At 38.5% G+C, this 15,047-nt stretch overlaps 1 protein-coding gene across 3 annotated transcripts in view; it reads right to left on the bottom strand.

Annotated features, from left to right (window-relative positions):
* Nucleotides 1–15,047, bottom strand: part of LOC110058102 (uncharacterized) — a 72,217-nt gene that overhangs the window by 49,279 nt on the left and 7,891 nt on the right. The window contains exon 1 of one of the 3 annotated variants that reach the window (XM_089273650.1): nucleotides 11,768–11,886. The exons of the other annotated variants lie outside the window; for them this stretch is intronic. Coding sequence (XP_089129776.1) covers nucleotides 11,768–11,871 — 104 coding nt within the window. The 5' untranslated portion in view covers nucleotides 11,872–11,886. Of the gene's footprint in view, nucleotides 1–11,767; nucleotides 11,887–15,047 lie in introns of those variants that run through there. 3 annotated transcript variants of the gene reach the window in all.

A 15,047-nucleotide genomic window follows, 5' to 3' on the forward strand; every position in this document is an offset into this window, starting at 1 on the left:
GAAGCTGTTTACACTGTTCACCATTCGGCATCCAATCGGTAGAAAATTCCACAGAATTGTACTTCCTGTTAGACATTTGGAACCCTGGGGGGCACTCCCCCATATAAGAAGGTCAGGGATGCTCATCGGAAAATTTGAATTTAACTCCTAAAGAAGACTAATGTGGGCTTTGCTTGAGCTTCATTAGACCCTTAAAAGATACCACTTAAAACAGAATAGGTTTGATAACCAGCCACTGTTCAAGAAAGGATCCTGTGTGCACTTGTAGACCCGACTCACGAGATCAGCAGAAAACAAATGAGAGTGTTTCTTTTGATGTGAAGTTTATATGAAATAATTCATATATGAACTGCGGTTGTAGATGAAAGTGAAGAATGATCATTGCAGTTAATCTTCCAATTTAAGCAATTAGAAAGAAGAAGCCTGAAAAAAATTAGGGCTTCAACGGGATTCGAACCCGTGACCTCCACGATACCGGTGCGATGCTCTACCAACTGAGCTATGAAGCCACACATTGGGAGCGAGGTCAATTAATTGAGTTCATATCTTCCCGTGAGGGTGAAATGATGTGAAGTTTATATGAAATAATTCATATATGAACTGCGGTTGTAGATGAAAGTGAAGAATGATCATCGCAGTTAATCTTCCAATTTAAGCAATTGGAAAGAAGAAGCCTGAAAAAAATCAGGGCTTCAACGGGATTCGAAACCGTGACCTCCGCGATACCGATGCGATGCTCTACCAACTGAGCTATGAAGCCATACATTGGGAGCGAGGTCAATTAAACTTCACATCATTTCACTCCTCACGGGAAGATATGAACTCAATTAATTGACCTCGCTCCCAATGTGTGGCTTCATAGCTCAGTTGGTAGAGCATCGCACCGGTATCGCGGAGGTCACGGGTTCGAATCCCGTTGAAGCCCTGATTTTTTTCAGGCTTCTTCTTTCCAATTGCTTAAATTGGAAGATTAACTGCGATGATCATTCTTCACTTTCAGTGTTTCTTTTATTGCTATTTCTGCAAGTGCACCCTAAAGGTTACTTTGACAACTACAGTAAGAATGACAATAATAATAATAATGATAATAATAATATTATTATTTTACATGTAGTATAATTTCCAGAGGTGAATATACTGTAAGAATTGGACATTCTGATTGGTTGAAAAGCTCATCATATGTCGCTATATTCACCCCGCTAGAGCTTGGTTACTAAGCTTGCCATCTTTGCCATCTCGGTAAGTAAACATGGTGGACAGTTGCTGAATGAAGTTCTCATTTATTTGGCAGACATCACTCCAAGTCCAGGATATTTGAAAGGATGGAGAATCTTTCAAAATGACTGCTGTAGCCCTTGGACCAAAAATCTTTTCAAGAACTCGTATTCAAGACTTTTAAGAATTGTAAATGCAGGTCAGATCGATTGACTGAAATTTCTTTTTCTTCAAACAAAGCTACTCATTTTAGGCGATGATGACAACTGTGAATGAAGTCAACAACGATAAAACAAAGGTACCAGACGATGTTATTTTTCGTAGTGTTTCGCTCATTTGTTTTACTACCAAACTCGATGAGTAAATGGATTGACAATCAATGTACATGTAAGCTTATTATTAAAAGTATGACTGCATACATGTATGCACATGAACAATTGCACCTGTGTTTTTATGTTTTAGTCTGTTATTTTGTAGTCCTCTGAAAATTATACTAAAGTAATTGAAGGCTTTCGTGCAAAAAGGACGTATGTAGCATTTTGGGCTGATTTTTATTTTTTGTAGGATCGAGCTAATTTTTGGCAGACTGACTTGTTTTGGCATGAAAAGCATCGTTGCATAATTGTTTTTGTCGATTTGCACTTTGTTTTTGAGAAATAACATATGCAAAAAAACTCAGTTTTCCGAGCGGCATCTTTTGGAGTGAATCCTTCCAAGGTGGATTTTAACATGGCGTAAACTTAAACGGTTACTTTTAGCAGCTTCAACAGCATGGTTTTTTTAAAATAGATGTTTTGAGTTTTGAAAGAAGTAGAGAAATAGACCGGAAAAAGAAATTGACCGACCTCATATCAAACTCGCATCCAGCCAGTTCAGCGCCTTATTCGTTTGCGCTAATGAAGCAACAGTAAGAGAATTGCGTAATTATATGAATAATAAAACTAGTGGCAAATACCACGCTTCGGTGACTTCATCGTTTAGCAAAACAAAGGTTTCTTTTGTTTTTCGCTCAACAAAAGATCTCCAAAAGATACCCTTGGAAAACTGAGTTTTTTTGCATACGTTATTTCTCAAAAACGAAGTGCAAATCAACAAAAACAATTACGCAACAATGCTTTTCACGTCAAACAAGTCATCTGCCAAAAATTAGCTCAATCCTACAAAAAATAAACATAGGCACGCAAGGCGTGCAAGAGTTATTATTTTGTGAACTATAAGTCTCGAAGATAGGAGCATTCATGGAACTGTTTATAGTAATGGTTTGGTTGATTTGACAAGTTTTTTTGGTTGCAATGTACAGCAAGAAAGAAACTGGGAGTTTATGATGTATATACGATGTTACATCGGTAATGGTAAGATAACTAAATAGTAAGCCCTAAAATGTTTGACTGAACAAACTACAGTAATCTGACACGTCTCCAGATTAATGTAGATACCATCTTATTTTCTAACAGGCAATTTTATTCGTTCTTTGATACAACCCACACTGTGATTGGTCTGACACGCGCACATGCATAACTCCCTCACTCACCGATCACGTAGCCCTTACCCCGGGGGGGGGGGGGACTTCCTTATATGGGCTATATAGGTCTGTGCGGCCCCGAAGGGTATGGTTTTTCAGCCGTTTTGGTCATAAATAGGGTATCGATTTTAGCTGATTTTGGTCATTTTGGTCATAAATAGGGTACGGTTTTTGCACTCTAGGCTTGATATGGGTATGCTTTAAGAAGAAGCCACTTTTTCATCATTATCGAAAAGAAAATCAACACAAGCCCTTCACAAATTTGTATGTTTACAGCAATTTAACATTGGTTTGAACTAGGGAGCTAATTATAACGCAGGTCTGAAACAGGGTTTTGATTTGAGGGTCAGGTCGTAAATAGGGTTTCGAATTTTTGGTCAGGTCATAAATAGGGTAAGGAATATCGCAGATTTTGGTCATACATAGGGTAAGGGTTTTGGGAAGCGGGCCACACACCCCCAACCAATTTTTCTGGGAGTACCCCCACAGGAGCCCTTCCAGCCCCCAAGAGGAATTTTTGCTCAAAAATACTCAAGTTAAGAGAACTTTTCGCATTTTACACGAGTCGTAAGTTTACCCTTTTTACACAACACAACGCAACAACACTACTTCACCGGAAATTGAAAGAAAGAGAAAAAACCTCTCTGATTTAATTAAATTGCACTTTAACTTGGTGCCACACAGTCTTCAAAGAACATTTGAACAGTTTTCATACTTTTTACCTTTAAAAATATCGGACTGAAAAGAATGTCATAAAATGCCCATCAAATAAAAATATTAAACTGCTACTGCAGAGACGTAAAAACACTCTAGAAATGAAAGCTTCTTTTTTGTTTAATATCCTGGGACCAATAGCCAATAACTTGCAAGCTCTAATTGAATTTACTCCCATATGAAAAACAAAAGTGTCGAGTTACCATTTGTAACTAAAAATAGCAAACATCTCGTGGGAACAAATGGTGACGATTCGTCAGCTCTAATTGAATTTACTACCTTGTGAAAAACAAGAGTGTAAAATTACCCATTGTAACTAAAAAATAAAACTATCTCGTTATATTTGCATGCAATAAGAACAAAACAATCGTTACCTGCACTTACTATCGTAAACGTTAGAACTGCTTCAAATCTAAATAGTCTTGTCTCCTCTAAAACATGTCCTAAGAACTAGAGCCGACGATTCGTGACCTCTAATTGAATTAACTCCTTGTGAAAAACAAAAGTATCAAGTTACCCTTTGTAATTACAAATAAAAATATCTCGTGCCATTTGCCTACTACCCATGAACTGCTTCAAAACTCAAGACTCATCTCGTTCATAACTAGCCACCATTACACTGAAAATTATGCACTCTAAAACAACCCAATGTACGTATGTAACTGTCACACTCCCCTCCAAACCGGACTAAAAATCACAAACCGGCAGCATACACGTCACTCTTTATTTTTCAATTACCAAAGTCCTTGTGTTTATACATACCTTGTGTTTCTCACGTATCATTTACCTTTACAACAAGAAATTTGATTGGCTGTTCATAGTAGATCCAATCTGATTGGTGTGACATACATACATCTCTCACTTACTCACTCACTCACTCACTCACTCACTCACTCACTCACTTACTCACCCATTGACCCGTCCATAACATACCCGACGCGCCGACTAAGAGGTATTTTTTTTACAAAAAAATAACTCAAAAATTGGCTCAAAATGTTACATACGCCCTTTTTGCACGAAAGCCTTCAATTATTCGCCTCAGGCTCAGTGAACATTGGTGAATATTCACCTCGACTTTGTCTCAGTGAATATTCATCAATGTTTACTTCACCTTTGGTGAATAACAGTTAATGATTACAGGAAGCTCTCTCACCTACCGCTTATATACAGAGAGGTCCTGTTCTAAATATATCATTAGTCACATAATAAAGGAATAAAATATGTTCTAACACTAAAATAATGCAGAAAGAAAAAGAAATTACATAACTGAGAATGATTCCAAAAATTTATGTTTAAAATCGGATATGGTACACAAGTTTCTTAAATCTCTATCTAAATAATTCCAATCTTTGAAGGCAGGATAACAAGTTCTTTGCTGTCCCCAATTTTGTTTTACAGATGGAAGTCTAAGATTTCTTTGTTGCGTGTACTGTATCTATTTACATCGCTGTTTCTTAGTAGCTCTATACTGTGGGAAGTTATTCCATTAATGCATTTATAAACATACAGGCAACGATGAAAGAGCCTCCCTTGTTCTAAGCTCAACCAGCTGAGTTGACTAAGTGCCTCCATTGCGGAAGAATACAAAGGTCTATCTAAAATAAGTTTAGCAGCCTTATTTTGTAGCAACTATAGGTTGTTCATTAGAGCAGCATTATCGTTGTCGCCCCATACCATGTCAGCATAGTCTAAGATGGGAAGGACGAGGCTATTGCAAAATGATTTAAACAAAATTAGTTGATAAATACACAGGAGTCACTAACTTCGCCTTGGAAAGGGAGGGAGAAAAAGAAAAAAGAAAAAAATAGAAGTTATTACAACACAGGGTTGCTTTTGCCGTTTAAACGGATGCTCAGTTTTATTTAACGGATTGCTTTTGCCATTTTAATGGATGCTTAAATTTTTTTAAACAATTAATTAATTAATTAGTATTGCAAAAGGGAAGGGGTGTGTGGGCACATGTGCCTGTGTGCGTTAAGTAAAAACACGACTTATCTAAAGTACGTATCTACATCAACATTACAAAGCTATATATTTGTTTTAGAAAACCCCTTCCTCTCCTTGTGGTACTATTGTTTTTGGAACAAAAGAAATTTGCTCTTGATGCATGCGCAGATTAGACAACATTAGTGTGAAGGATACCTATCATATGAATTCCCTTATGGTAGAACACATAATGTAAGATGCATGCATTCTAGCATCATGATTGTGATACCCTCCCTTCCTTGTCTCCAGAGCCATGCGCTTGTGATATCTCGTGATGGTACACTCTCATTTTGGCCGGGACAGCAGTCATATTTTGGATAACGTCACTTCTTCCTTTTATAAACGTAAAGAATGCTACTGTGACTATGTATCATTTTGAATTACGCCTAGCTCGTTTCAAGAAATGTTATCCGCTGTTTTCAAAGTACACAACTGTATTTGCGTGGAGTAGAAATGTATTGTTTCTCCTTGGTGGTTTGTTTATTTAATCCTATAGAGGTCTCTATGAAAGAGACCAAAAAATTCATATTTTGTCGAAACTTTCCCAAGTTAAAACTTTTTAAACTGCAAATTATTGTTGCAGATTCCATAGCACTTCTGTGGCTGTGTTTGTCAGGGTTTGGAATAGAAACTACGGAACCTTCAGCACTTCCCATTAAAACTCTTCTTATATTAATCGATATTGTTGTGCATTAATTTTCATTACGCATTAATTGTAAGTGGTTGTATTGTTAAAACCAAAGAAACTGCGATCGATGGTCACAATAAAATAGGTATCTGCTATTCTGTGACTACTTGATTATAGCATTAGCATTTGTTTATCAATGCAATGAACATTTGCACTTTGGATAAAACAAAGTCTTCTGAAAGTGTTTTGGTTAACGATTATTATAAGTTACATTTTTGTAGCTTGAATGAAAATACACACATGCACACATATATACTGCTAAGATTATGCCTTAATCACTTGGTTTTTGTACATTCATATTCTACAAAGCCCTAGCTGACGACTGGGGACCTGTGTGACTAACATGTGTCAGTGCTAGCTTAATACTCTGCACTATCTGAGATTGCCTCGCTAGTTTAACTTGCAAAGGCAAAGCTCTGAGTGGATCATAGCAGTTAGCTGAGGGAAAATTTACTGCTCAGTAAAGCAGGCAGTCAGTCAAATGCATCATATACACATTTTGGGGTACTATTGCTCCTTGAAATCTGTTGAAATAGCTTTTTTTTTCCAGGCCATTTCATGCGCCGTTGGTTTCAGCCACAGATTCAAAACTAGTGAGACAATCTCAGATAGTGCAGAGTGCATAGTGTATAGCTCTGGCACGGTAGTCATGCAAGTCCCCACCCCTACCCTGTTCACTCCCAGTTTGTATTTACCTTGGTACCTAGGGCTTTTCCCCTTGCAGAATATGAACGGACAGGAACCTCGATAAAACATAATCTAAGCAGTGTGTATGTTTCATGTGCACATTTTCTTTCTTTGTCCAAAAATAACTTACGATAACTCTTTGTCAGGAGAGCTTTCAAGTTTTTCTCTGGTGTTTTATGTTGATTTTTGTTCATTTCAAATTCATTAATACATTGAAGGGACAAACCTGACAATTCAAGGCTTTCGTGCAAAAAGGGCGTATATCGGTTTTTGGGCCGATTTTTGGCAGACTGACTTGTTTTGACATGAAAAGCATCTTTGTGTAATTGTTTTTGTTGATTTGCACTTTTCGTTTTCAATAAATAACGTATGCAAAAAAACTCAGTCTTCCAAGCAGCATCTTTTGGAGCGAATCCTTTGAAGGTTGATTTCAACATGACGCGAACTTAAACAGTTACTTTTCACAGCTTCGACAGCATGTTTTTTTTTTTTTAACATAAATGTTTTTATTTTTGAAAGACGTGGAGAAATAGACCGGGAAAAAAATCGACCGACCTCGTATCGAACCAATGTCAGGACAAAACAAACTCGAGTCCGGCCCATTCAGCGCCTTATGCGTTTGCGCTAACAAAGCAACAGTAAGAGATGAGCGTATTTTATTATATGAATAATAAAACTTGTATCGGTTTGAACACCTAGCGGCAAATGCCATGCTTCGGTGACTTCATCGTTTAGCGAAACAAAAGGTTTCTTTTGTTTTTCATTCAACAAAGGATCTCCTAAACATGCCCATGGAAAACTGAGTTTTTTGCATACATTATTTCTTGAAAATGAAGCGCAAATCATCAAAAACAATTATGGAACGATGCTTTTCATGTCAAAACAAGTCCGTCTGTCAAAAATTAGCTCAATCCTGAAAAAATGAAAATTGGCCCAAAAAGCGATGTATGCCCTTTTTGCACGAACCCCTTCAATTGGCTTTACCGCATTTGGAATAACCAGGAAATAAGAATAAACAACATACCAGTTTTTAGTGCAGAGTGCACTATGAGGGTGGTTTTGGGGACTGCCTGCCTCTAAGGCAATAAGTCGCTATGGTACTAAGGTGTAAACTTTAATGTTTGTTTAATTAATTAATTTCAATTAATTAGTACGCTGGACAAAACTGTTAATTTTAAATTGTTTTATTGTTTACAACAAAGGTGGCAACAGGAAAAGAAAGTGGTATTCCATGACTATCTGATAACTAAATTAGTTCTTGTTCATTGGTGATAAGAAAATTTGCATTTTTAGAAAAAACAAAATCGTTTCTCTTTCATTTCTTCATCAGATATTTAACTTTCTTTCAATTATCCCCCCCAAAAAAGCACATCTTCCGCGTGTTTTGGAGAAAACAGGGGTTTCATGTTACATACCTTTGCGCGGGAAACAAAAGTATCAGGTTACAAAGATGGCGCAAAGAGCTAAATTGTCACGTTTGCTCAAAGTATTATTGAATTTAAAATGAACGAAAATCATCGTACACCAGAGTAAAATTTAAAAGCTGTCGTAATAAACATTAATTGTACGTAATTTGTGGACCTTGAATGAAAATACAACATTGAAACATACACACTGCTAAGGGGAAAAGTCCTAGCAGACTACCAAGGTAGATACAAACTAAAAGTGAACGGTGAGTACTCATGGGACTACCGTGCCAGAGCTATCAATTGCACTCTTTATTATCTGCGATTGTCTCAGTAGTTTATAAAAGGTACTTTAATCATAGAATTCAGATGGTGGGAGACTTACGTTTTGATCTTAACAACATCGATTCTTATGAACTAATCACAAAACACATAAAGAAGATGAACTTTCTGGAATGGACCGGTCTGTGCCATTCTGTACTGGTCAATTTAAGGAATACTTATCATAATCCAGATTATACAGCCCTAAATCCCTTTCAAAATTGACTGCGGCCTTCTTGACATAACTAAAAAGAAATCAAAAGACTATTGTTCTCTTTTTGTCTGTAAAAAGGTTTGCTTTCCTAATAACGCCAAAAAATTGAAGTGCAAATTTAATTTAACCGATGAAGCACTGAAAAAAGCCTTTTCTATTCTAGACTAGTCCGTATTTGGATAAAGTCCTTCTCACAAAAATCAAGAAGCATTTCTTAGTAAAAGCTGGTAACAAGAGTTTTCTGAAGTAATCTGATGTGCTGAAAACGAAAATGCTTGTTACCAAAGTTCATTTTGTGATCTTAAGTCTGAAAATGACGTCAGAGAATTGACATTTAAAATGACGTCATCGCAATGATAAATGTTTAGAAAAGAGGAAACCACTAAGTTAAATGTCACAAATTTGGATTTTCTTGAGCCAGTTCAGTTATAATATGTTACATGCTTCGTATTTTGAGGAATGTAAGACTTGCCTGTCTCATGGGCCAATGTATGACATCATTTATGTTTTCATAATATTCTCTCCCACAGAGAAACACGTTATTTTCAACTGGCTGAATTAAAACAAAAAAGTGTTTCATACGCACTGTTATTTTGGGTTCAATGGGGCTTTTTTTCAATGTGGTTTATGGCTACGCATTTGAACATGAAAACAGAAATGCGTTCACGGTTGCGCTTCCCTAATTTCGCTCTCACTGTCTGAGTCCAGTCTAGTGGTAAGCCTGGTTACTCAGCTTCGTTGTTTAGTATGCCATCGCTGGATTTTTGGCAAGTAGAAAGCTGTTCTGAAGCTGTGAAATGTTGGAATGGATCCAGTTGTGACTCTAAAGAGAGCTTTGGAAGTTGACTTGAAGCTGTGCATCTTCTGTCAGAAGCATAATAAGCCAAAGGTCGATGTAAGAGAAGCTACAAGTTACAGCAAAAATGTTGTTTGCAAAGCGATGACTAAACGAAGAAAGTACATGTACAGGGACGTAGCAAACAGAGAGGTTATCAATTGTCTGGATGATTTACTTGGAAGAAATGACGATACTTGTATTGTTTGGAAACCATATGAAAGATCAGGCTTGGTCGAAGAATGGGTCGAGGGTGGACTGCTTGGGCCAAATGTAACCGAACATGACATGAATGGAAAAGCCTACAAGAGAGCTCTGTATGCCCACAAGATTACTCTGCAATCATGGTGGCAACTGCTGATGCCTTTTCTGTTACAATTCAGCCAGAAATCGTACCCAATCTCTTCCAAGAAATCTGCTCTTGCTTGCTCTCCCGAAAATGCTGCAGCACTGATAACATCCCTGAAGTCACCAAGAGTGAAAAAGATGCTCAACGAATTCGTCACACAAAGATCCAAGGAAAATGTCAACTTCAAGTTTTGGTGGAACTACATGGAAATGGTATCTGTTCTCCTTATGTTCACTCAGGCTCAGAGAGAGGGGATATGGGACATGTACTTGCACAGTTTCTGCCACATGTTGCCATATTTTTTCAGATATGACCATCTGAATTATGCAAGATGGGGATCAGTGTACATTGCAGAGATGGAGCAGTTACCAAAGGAAGTCTTACAAGATTTAAAAAAAGGGAACTTCGTTGTCAAATGGAATGAAAGCAAGTTCAACCAGGTCACTCCCGATCGCAGTCTTGAATAGCTGAATGGGATAGGGAAAAGAGGTGGAGGAATCGTGGGCATAGCCAAGACGTCACCAGCATTGAATGGCTGAACGGAATAGGGAAAAGCGGTGGAGGAATCGTGGGCATAACCAAGACATCATCAGCATTGAGTAGGTGGGCTCTGTCCTATAACCTAAGGTCATAGATAGCTGATAATACACACGTGATGTTTGGATTGCACCAAGAAAACAAGTTTTCTCACAATGAATCTACTCCTGGAAGGAAAGATCATGACAGGATGAATGAATGTTCATTGCTCACCATTCTCAAGCAGTTCAAGGTATTTTCACCACCAGAACATCCAACCTGTCTTTATAACATTGTCACTAAAGATCTTGTCAGCAATGAAATTCAAGTCTCGCTGGTTAAATGCCAAAGAGCTTGGTTGGCAACAAATGAAAGAATTTGTGGAGCAAAGGTTACCAAGTGTCTCTCAACAGCAGCAAGATAGATCATCAGAGGTGCGATTTTGGGACACGATGCACAAGAATAACGCTCCAACTATTGAGAACTTGAATCAAGTTGTAAAGAGCAGCAAAGAGAAGAACAAAACCACAATTTTAAGAGCCAACCGAAATGTCCTTCAACACCATATCATTGCTTATGAAGCGGGGCACAAAGTTGATCTCCACAATGTGCTAAACTATGAGTTGACACCTGTACCAGTCGCGTTAGCAGAGATGAATGGCAGTCTCAGAACTGGGCAGAAATCTGTCTTAGCAGACTTAATTACAAGTGGAATAAATAACCTAAGTGAAATAGAGCTTCAAGGCAGCTCAGCTCTATCAATAGATGGTCTGGCATTAGTTTCTGCAATTATGAAACCATCTGCTGCTCAAACGTTTGGGTACTTTGCAGACAGCTTTTAAGCAGCAGTTCTTCAGGCTGGATCCTGCTATCAGCAAATCCATGTCATATTTGATTGGTATCAAGAACATTCCATCAAATCAGGAACGAGAGAAAGACGCATGAAGTCCACTCGCCCTATCCGACGTGTTATTGAAGATGGCAGTGTCCCTCTCCCTCACAGTTGACCAAACTGTGCCTTGCATTGCCAGATAACAAGTCAGATCTAGCCAGGTTCCTATCAGAACACATCATTGTGAACGCACCCCCAGACAAAGTTGTTGTAGCTGCTGGAGGACTTGTAAATGAAAGGGAAGTGCAATCATCAGAAAGAGCAATTGACCTGTCTGCTCTAAAGGCAACCATGAGGAAGCAGATACACGTCTGATAGTTCACTGCATCAACAGCAGTCTTGACAACGTAGTTGTATCGGCAAGGGATACGGATGTCTTGTTGCTTCTTATCGCACATGTCCCCCATATCCCTTGTCCTTACCTGTATATGATGTCTGGGACAGCCAAAAGTGAATGTATTTCAACATCAGGGCTATCTACAAAAATCTCCCAGCTGGTTCTGTATCCACTCTTCTGCCTTTCCATGCATTAACAGGTTGCGACACAACGTCGTTCCTATGCAATCATTTAAGAAATCAGCTTGGAAAGTATTCCTAAAGCACCACACACTTCTTTCCTCTCTAGGAGAGGGAGAGCTAACCGAAGAAAAGATGAAAGAAATCAAAGAATTTGTTTGTAAAATGTACAAATTGGATACCATTGGATCAGTTGACGAAGCCAGAGCTATTTTGTTCTCGAAGAAAGGAAAGCCAGAGGCACTGCCACTGACAAGTGATGCTTTATCACTACATGTAAAGTGTGCTTTACTATCTGGCAATTGTATGGAAACCAGCTCACTGCTCAGGGCCTCATCTTCCAGATCCTGAAACATTAGGGTGGAAGAAGATTGCTTGTAACAAACTTCAACCACTCCTAATGACACAAGATCTGATTCTGAAAACCTGCCAGGAAATAATCTCATGCTCATGCTCTCCTGGATGAACAAATCTCTGCTTCAGTTGCAAGAAGGCTAAATTGTTTTGTACCAGTGTTTGTGGGTGAAAATCGAAAAATGTCAATATACATTCCTGTAAGAACACCGACACCAAATGAACTCAGCGATGTATTTCACTATAGAACATGATGTGTGTACCTTTATTGACAACAAAGTCATCAAGTTAAGGTTTGAAAAATAACCTTTTGGAATGAATTTTTCCGATATTTATCCGATATTTATCCATTGTACATGCATTTCGAGTTCCAGGTTGGCAGTCCCTGGACCAGATTGGCTGAAATTCAGAGAGAATGTTGTCAGAACGATCGCCAACAAAACAGTGTCTGCGAATTCTGATTATTCTTTTCATTAAAAAGTTATGCCTTTTTTTTGTGCGCAGTCCTATTTTTTGGCCTTTGCTAACTTTATCCTCTTGTAAAATAATAACAAACACATGTGCGAAAAATTTGAGACACAATTTTTGAGGTCAATGTGTGAAGAAACAGACACCATGTTAATCGTTTTCTCCGACCTAAGTTTAGTGGGCGTATACCTTGATTTATGGGTTCGTGAAGCTTTGTAAACATATTCACATCTTCAAGACACGGTAAATTTTTACCGTTTTAAACGGGTTGGGTCATTATCTGTAGCTATTAAGCTTCCAATAAATATACGGTTTATATGGGTTTTTGTTAAAACCACGAAGGCTAGAGTGGACCGCGCACGGATGGTCAAATGGGTTATACTGATACCTTAAATTCCCATCCTCTGGTTCAAATGCCCTGGCCACTTCAGGGTCATACCAGGGGTAAAATGCAGACTGCAGAATGTATAATTTTTGACTGTATCGTGTTACCATTCCATCACTGAGAGCTAACTGTACACAGGCTAACCGGACCATTGTTTAGGCTAACCTGAGTGATATTAAGGCTAACCTGAGTGATATTCAGGCCAACCTGAGTGATATTCAGGCCACCCTGAGTGATATTCAGGTTAACCTGAGTGATACTCAAGCTAACTGAAGTGATACTAGTCTAACCGGAGTGATATTATTCAGGCTAACCAGAGTGCAGACTTTCACTGAGATGTTTATGGTTAGCACTCAATAATGGAAAAAAAAGCACGATATATAAGCTTAGGCCCCGTCCAAATGCCGCTCCACTCATGCGCCGAACCAAACTTGATTAAGTTCGACTTTAGAGCGACGGCTGGTTCAGACAGCGTACTTGTGTCAAACTTAATTTGGGAAGCCAGTGGTAACAATTTTCCACGAGAAAATACGTGTTCTGAATTCAAGAACTCTGTCCAAATGGAAAAGCTGTGACTAACATTTCGCTGTTATAGCAATATTTAGGGAAGCAAATTCAAACTCAAGGTTCAGTGTTTGTATTTAGACAGGTTTTCTCCTGGTTAATTCGACTTGTTAGAGGGAAATCGCATAACCTGGGCTATTATCACAAAGAAAAAGCAAAAAATGAATTTCCGTGAAAGAAACTCCCTTGTACAGTCCCGTTTCTCTTAAATCAAGGGCATACCTAGTTTCGTTGAGCTTATTTTTAGTGACAACTTCGAGCTTCATGCATGACTGGTCACACCACTCAATTTTGAGCCAATCACAAGTCCCATTATATGAAAAATACATTACAGTAATTTATGCATTAGGTTCGACCCATGAGGAGAACGCCATATGAATCAGCTGCCGCTCCAACATCGCATAGTGCGACAGACCCTGCCGAATTTAATATTGTTTGCCACACCAAACCTGACCTGCCAAACCAAACTGATTCAAACACCGCTCTTCTGCCTTACTTAACTCATCAGTTACAGTACCGCTCAAAAGTAAGTTACCACCGTCTCGCGAGACGCGTCTCGTTTCTTGCGAGACGCGTCTCGTTTCTCGCGAGACTCGTCTCGAGAGAAACGAGACGAGTCTCGTTTCTCGCGAGTGCACTGGAAGTACCAATGCTACGCATTCGTTGGTATTCGAAACCTGTTTTGTTAATAAGACGTCTGTATCGTATCGGATCGATTAGCGCGGTAGACACGATTTTCATTCTCATCAGCAATGCGTGTGTACCATGTGTGTATTATAAATTCTCAAGCGTCCAGTATTGTTTCATATACATCGACCAAACCTTTTTTTATTCCAGCCAGACTTGCTTAACGTTTAGTTTTTGTAAATACATGCACGATAAAAGTTGAAGGTATGTGAATCGTCGGCAAGTTAGTCACTATGTTTACAAATATGTTTTACAGTTGTATTAATTCTGTTGTTTGTATAGATCTTAAAAAAAAAGTTTGTTCGCAACCCTAAACGTGATTCATACAGTTGATAATCAAAATGTAGTGTTCATGAAACAACTTGTGGAGTTTTGTCACCCGATCTACGTGTTGGAAGTTAAAGCCGCGATCGTGATCACTAAGTCAACACAGCAGCGCCGCCTATGTTTTGCCAACTATCGCTCCCAACTGATTTGTCGGGAAACTCGACGAACTTTTTATCCAAAGATTGCGAACATACAAAACGACGTTAAGTGTTCCGTCGAATAATTTAATATTCAAACTTGCGAACACACGCTTTGCACATAAGCCTCGAACTTTTTATTCAAAAGTTGTGAGCACGCCACGCTTTGATCATACTTCACTTCACTTTACATTCGAATAACTAATTTATTCAAACTTGTGAACGCTCGCTTTGCACATGAAATCTGAGTTGACTAACTTTTTG

This window comes from Orbicella faveolata, unplaced genomic scaffold, assembly GCF_042242905.1.
Source record: "Orbicella faveolata isolate gen_17 unplaced genomic scaffold, um_ofav_v1 contig_35, whole genome shotgun sequence".
In the NCBI taxonomy this organism is placed as follows: Eukaryota; Metazoa; Cnidaria; class Anthozoa; order Scleractinia; family Merulinidae; genus Orbicella; species Orbicella faveolata.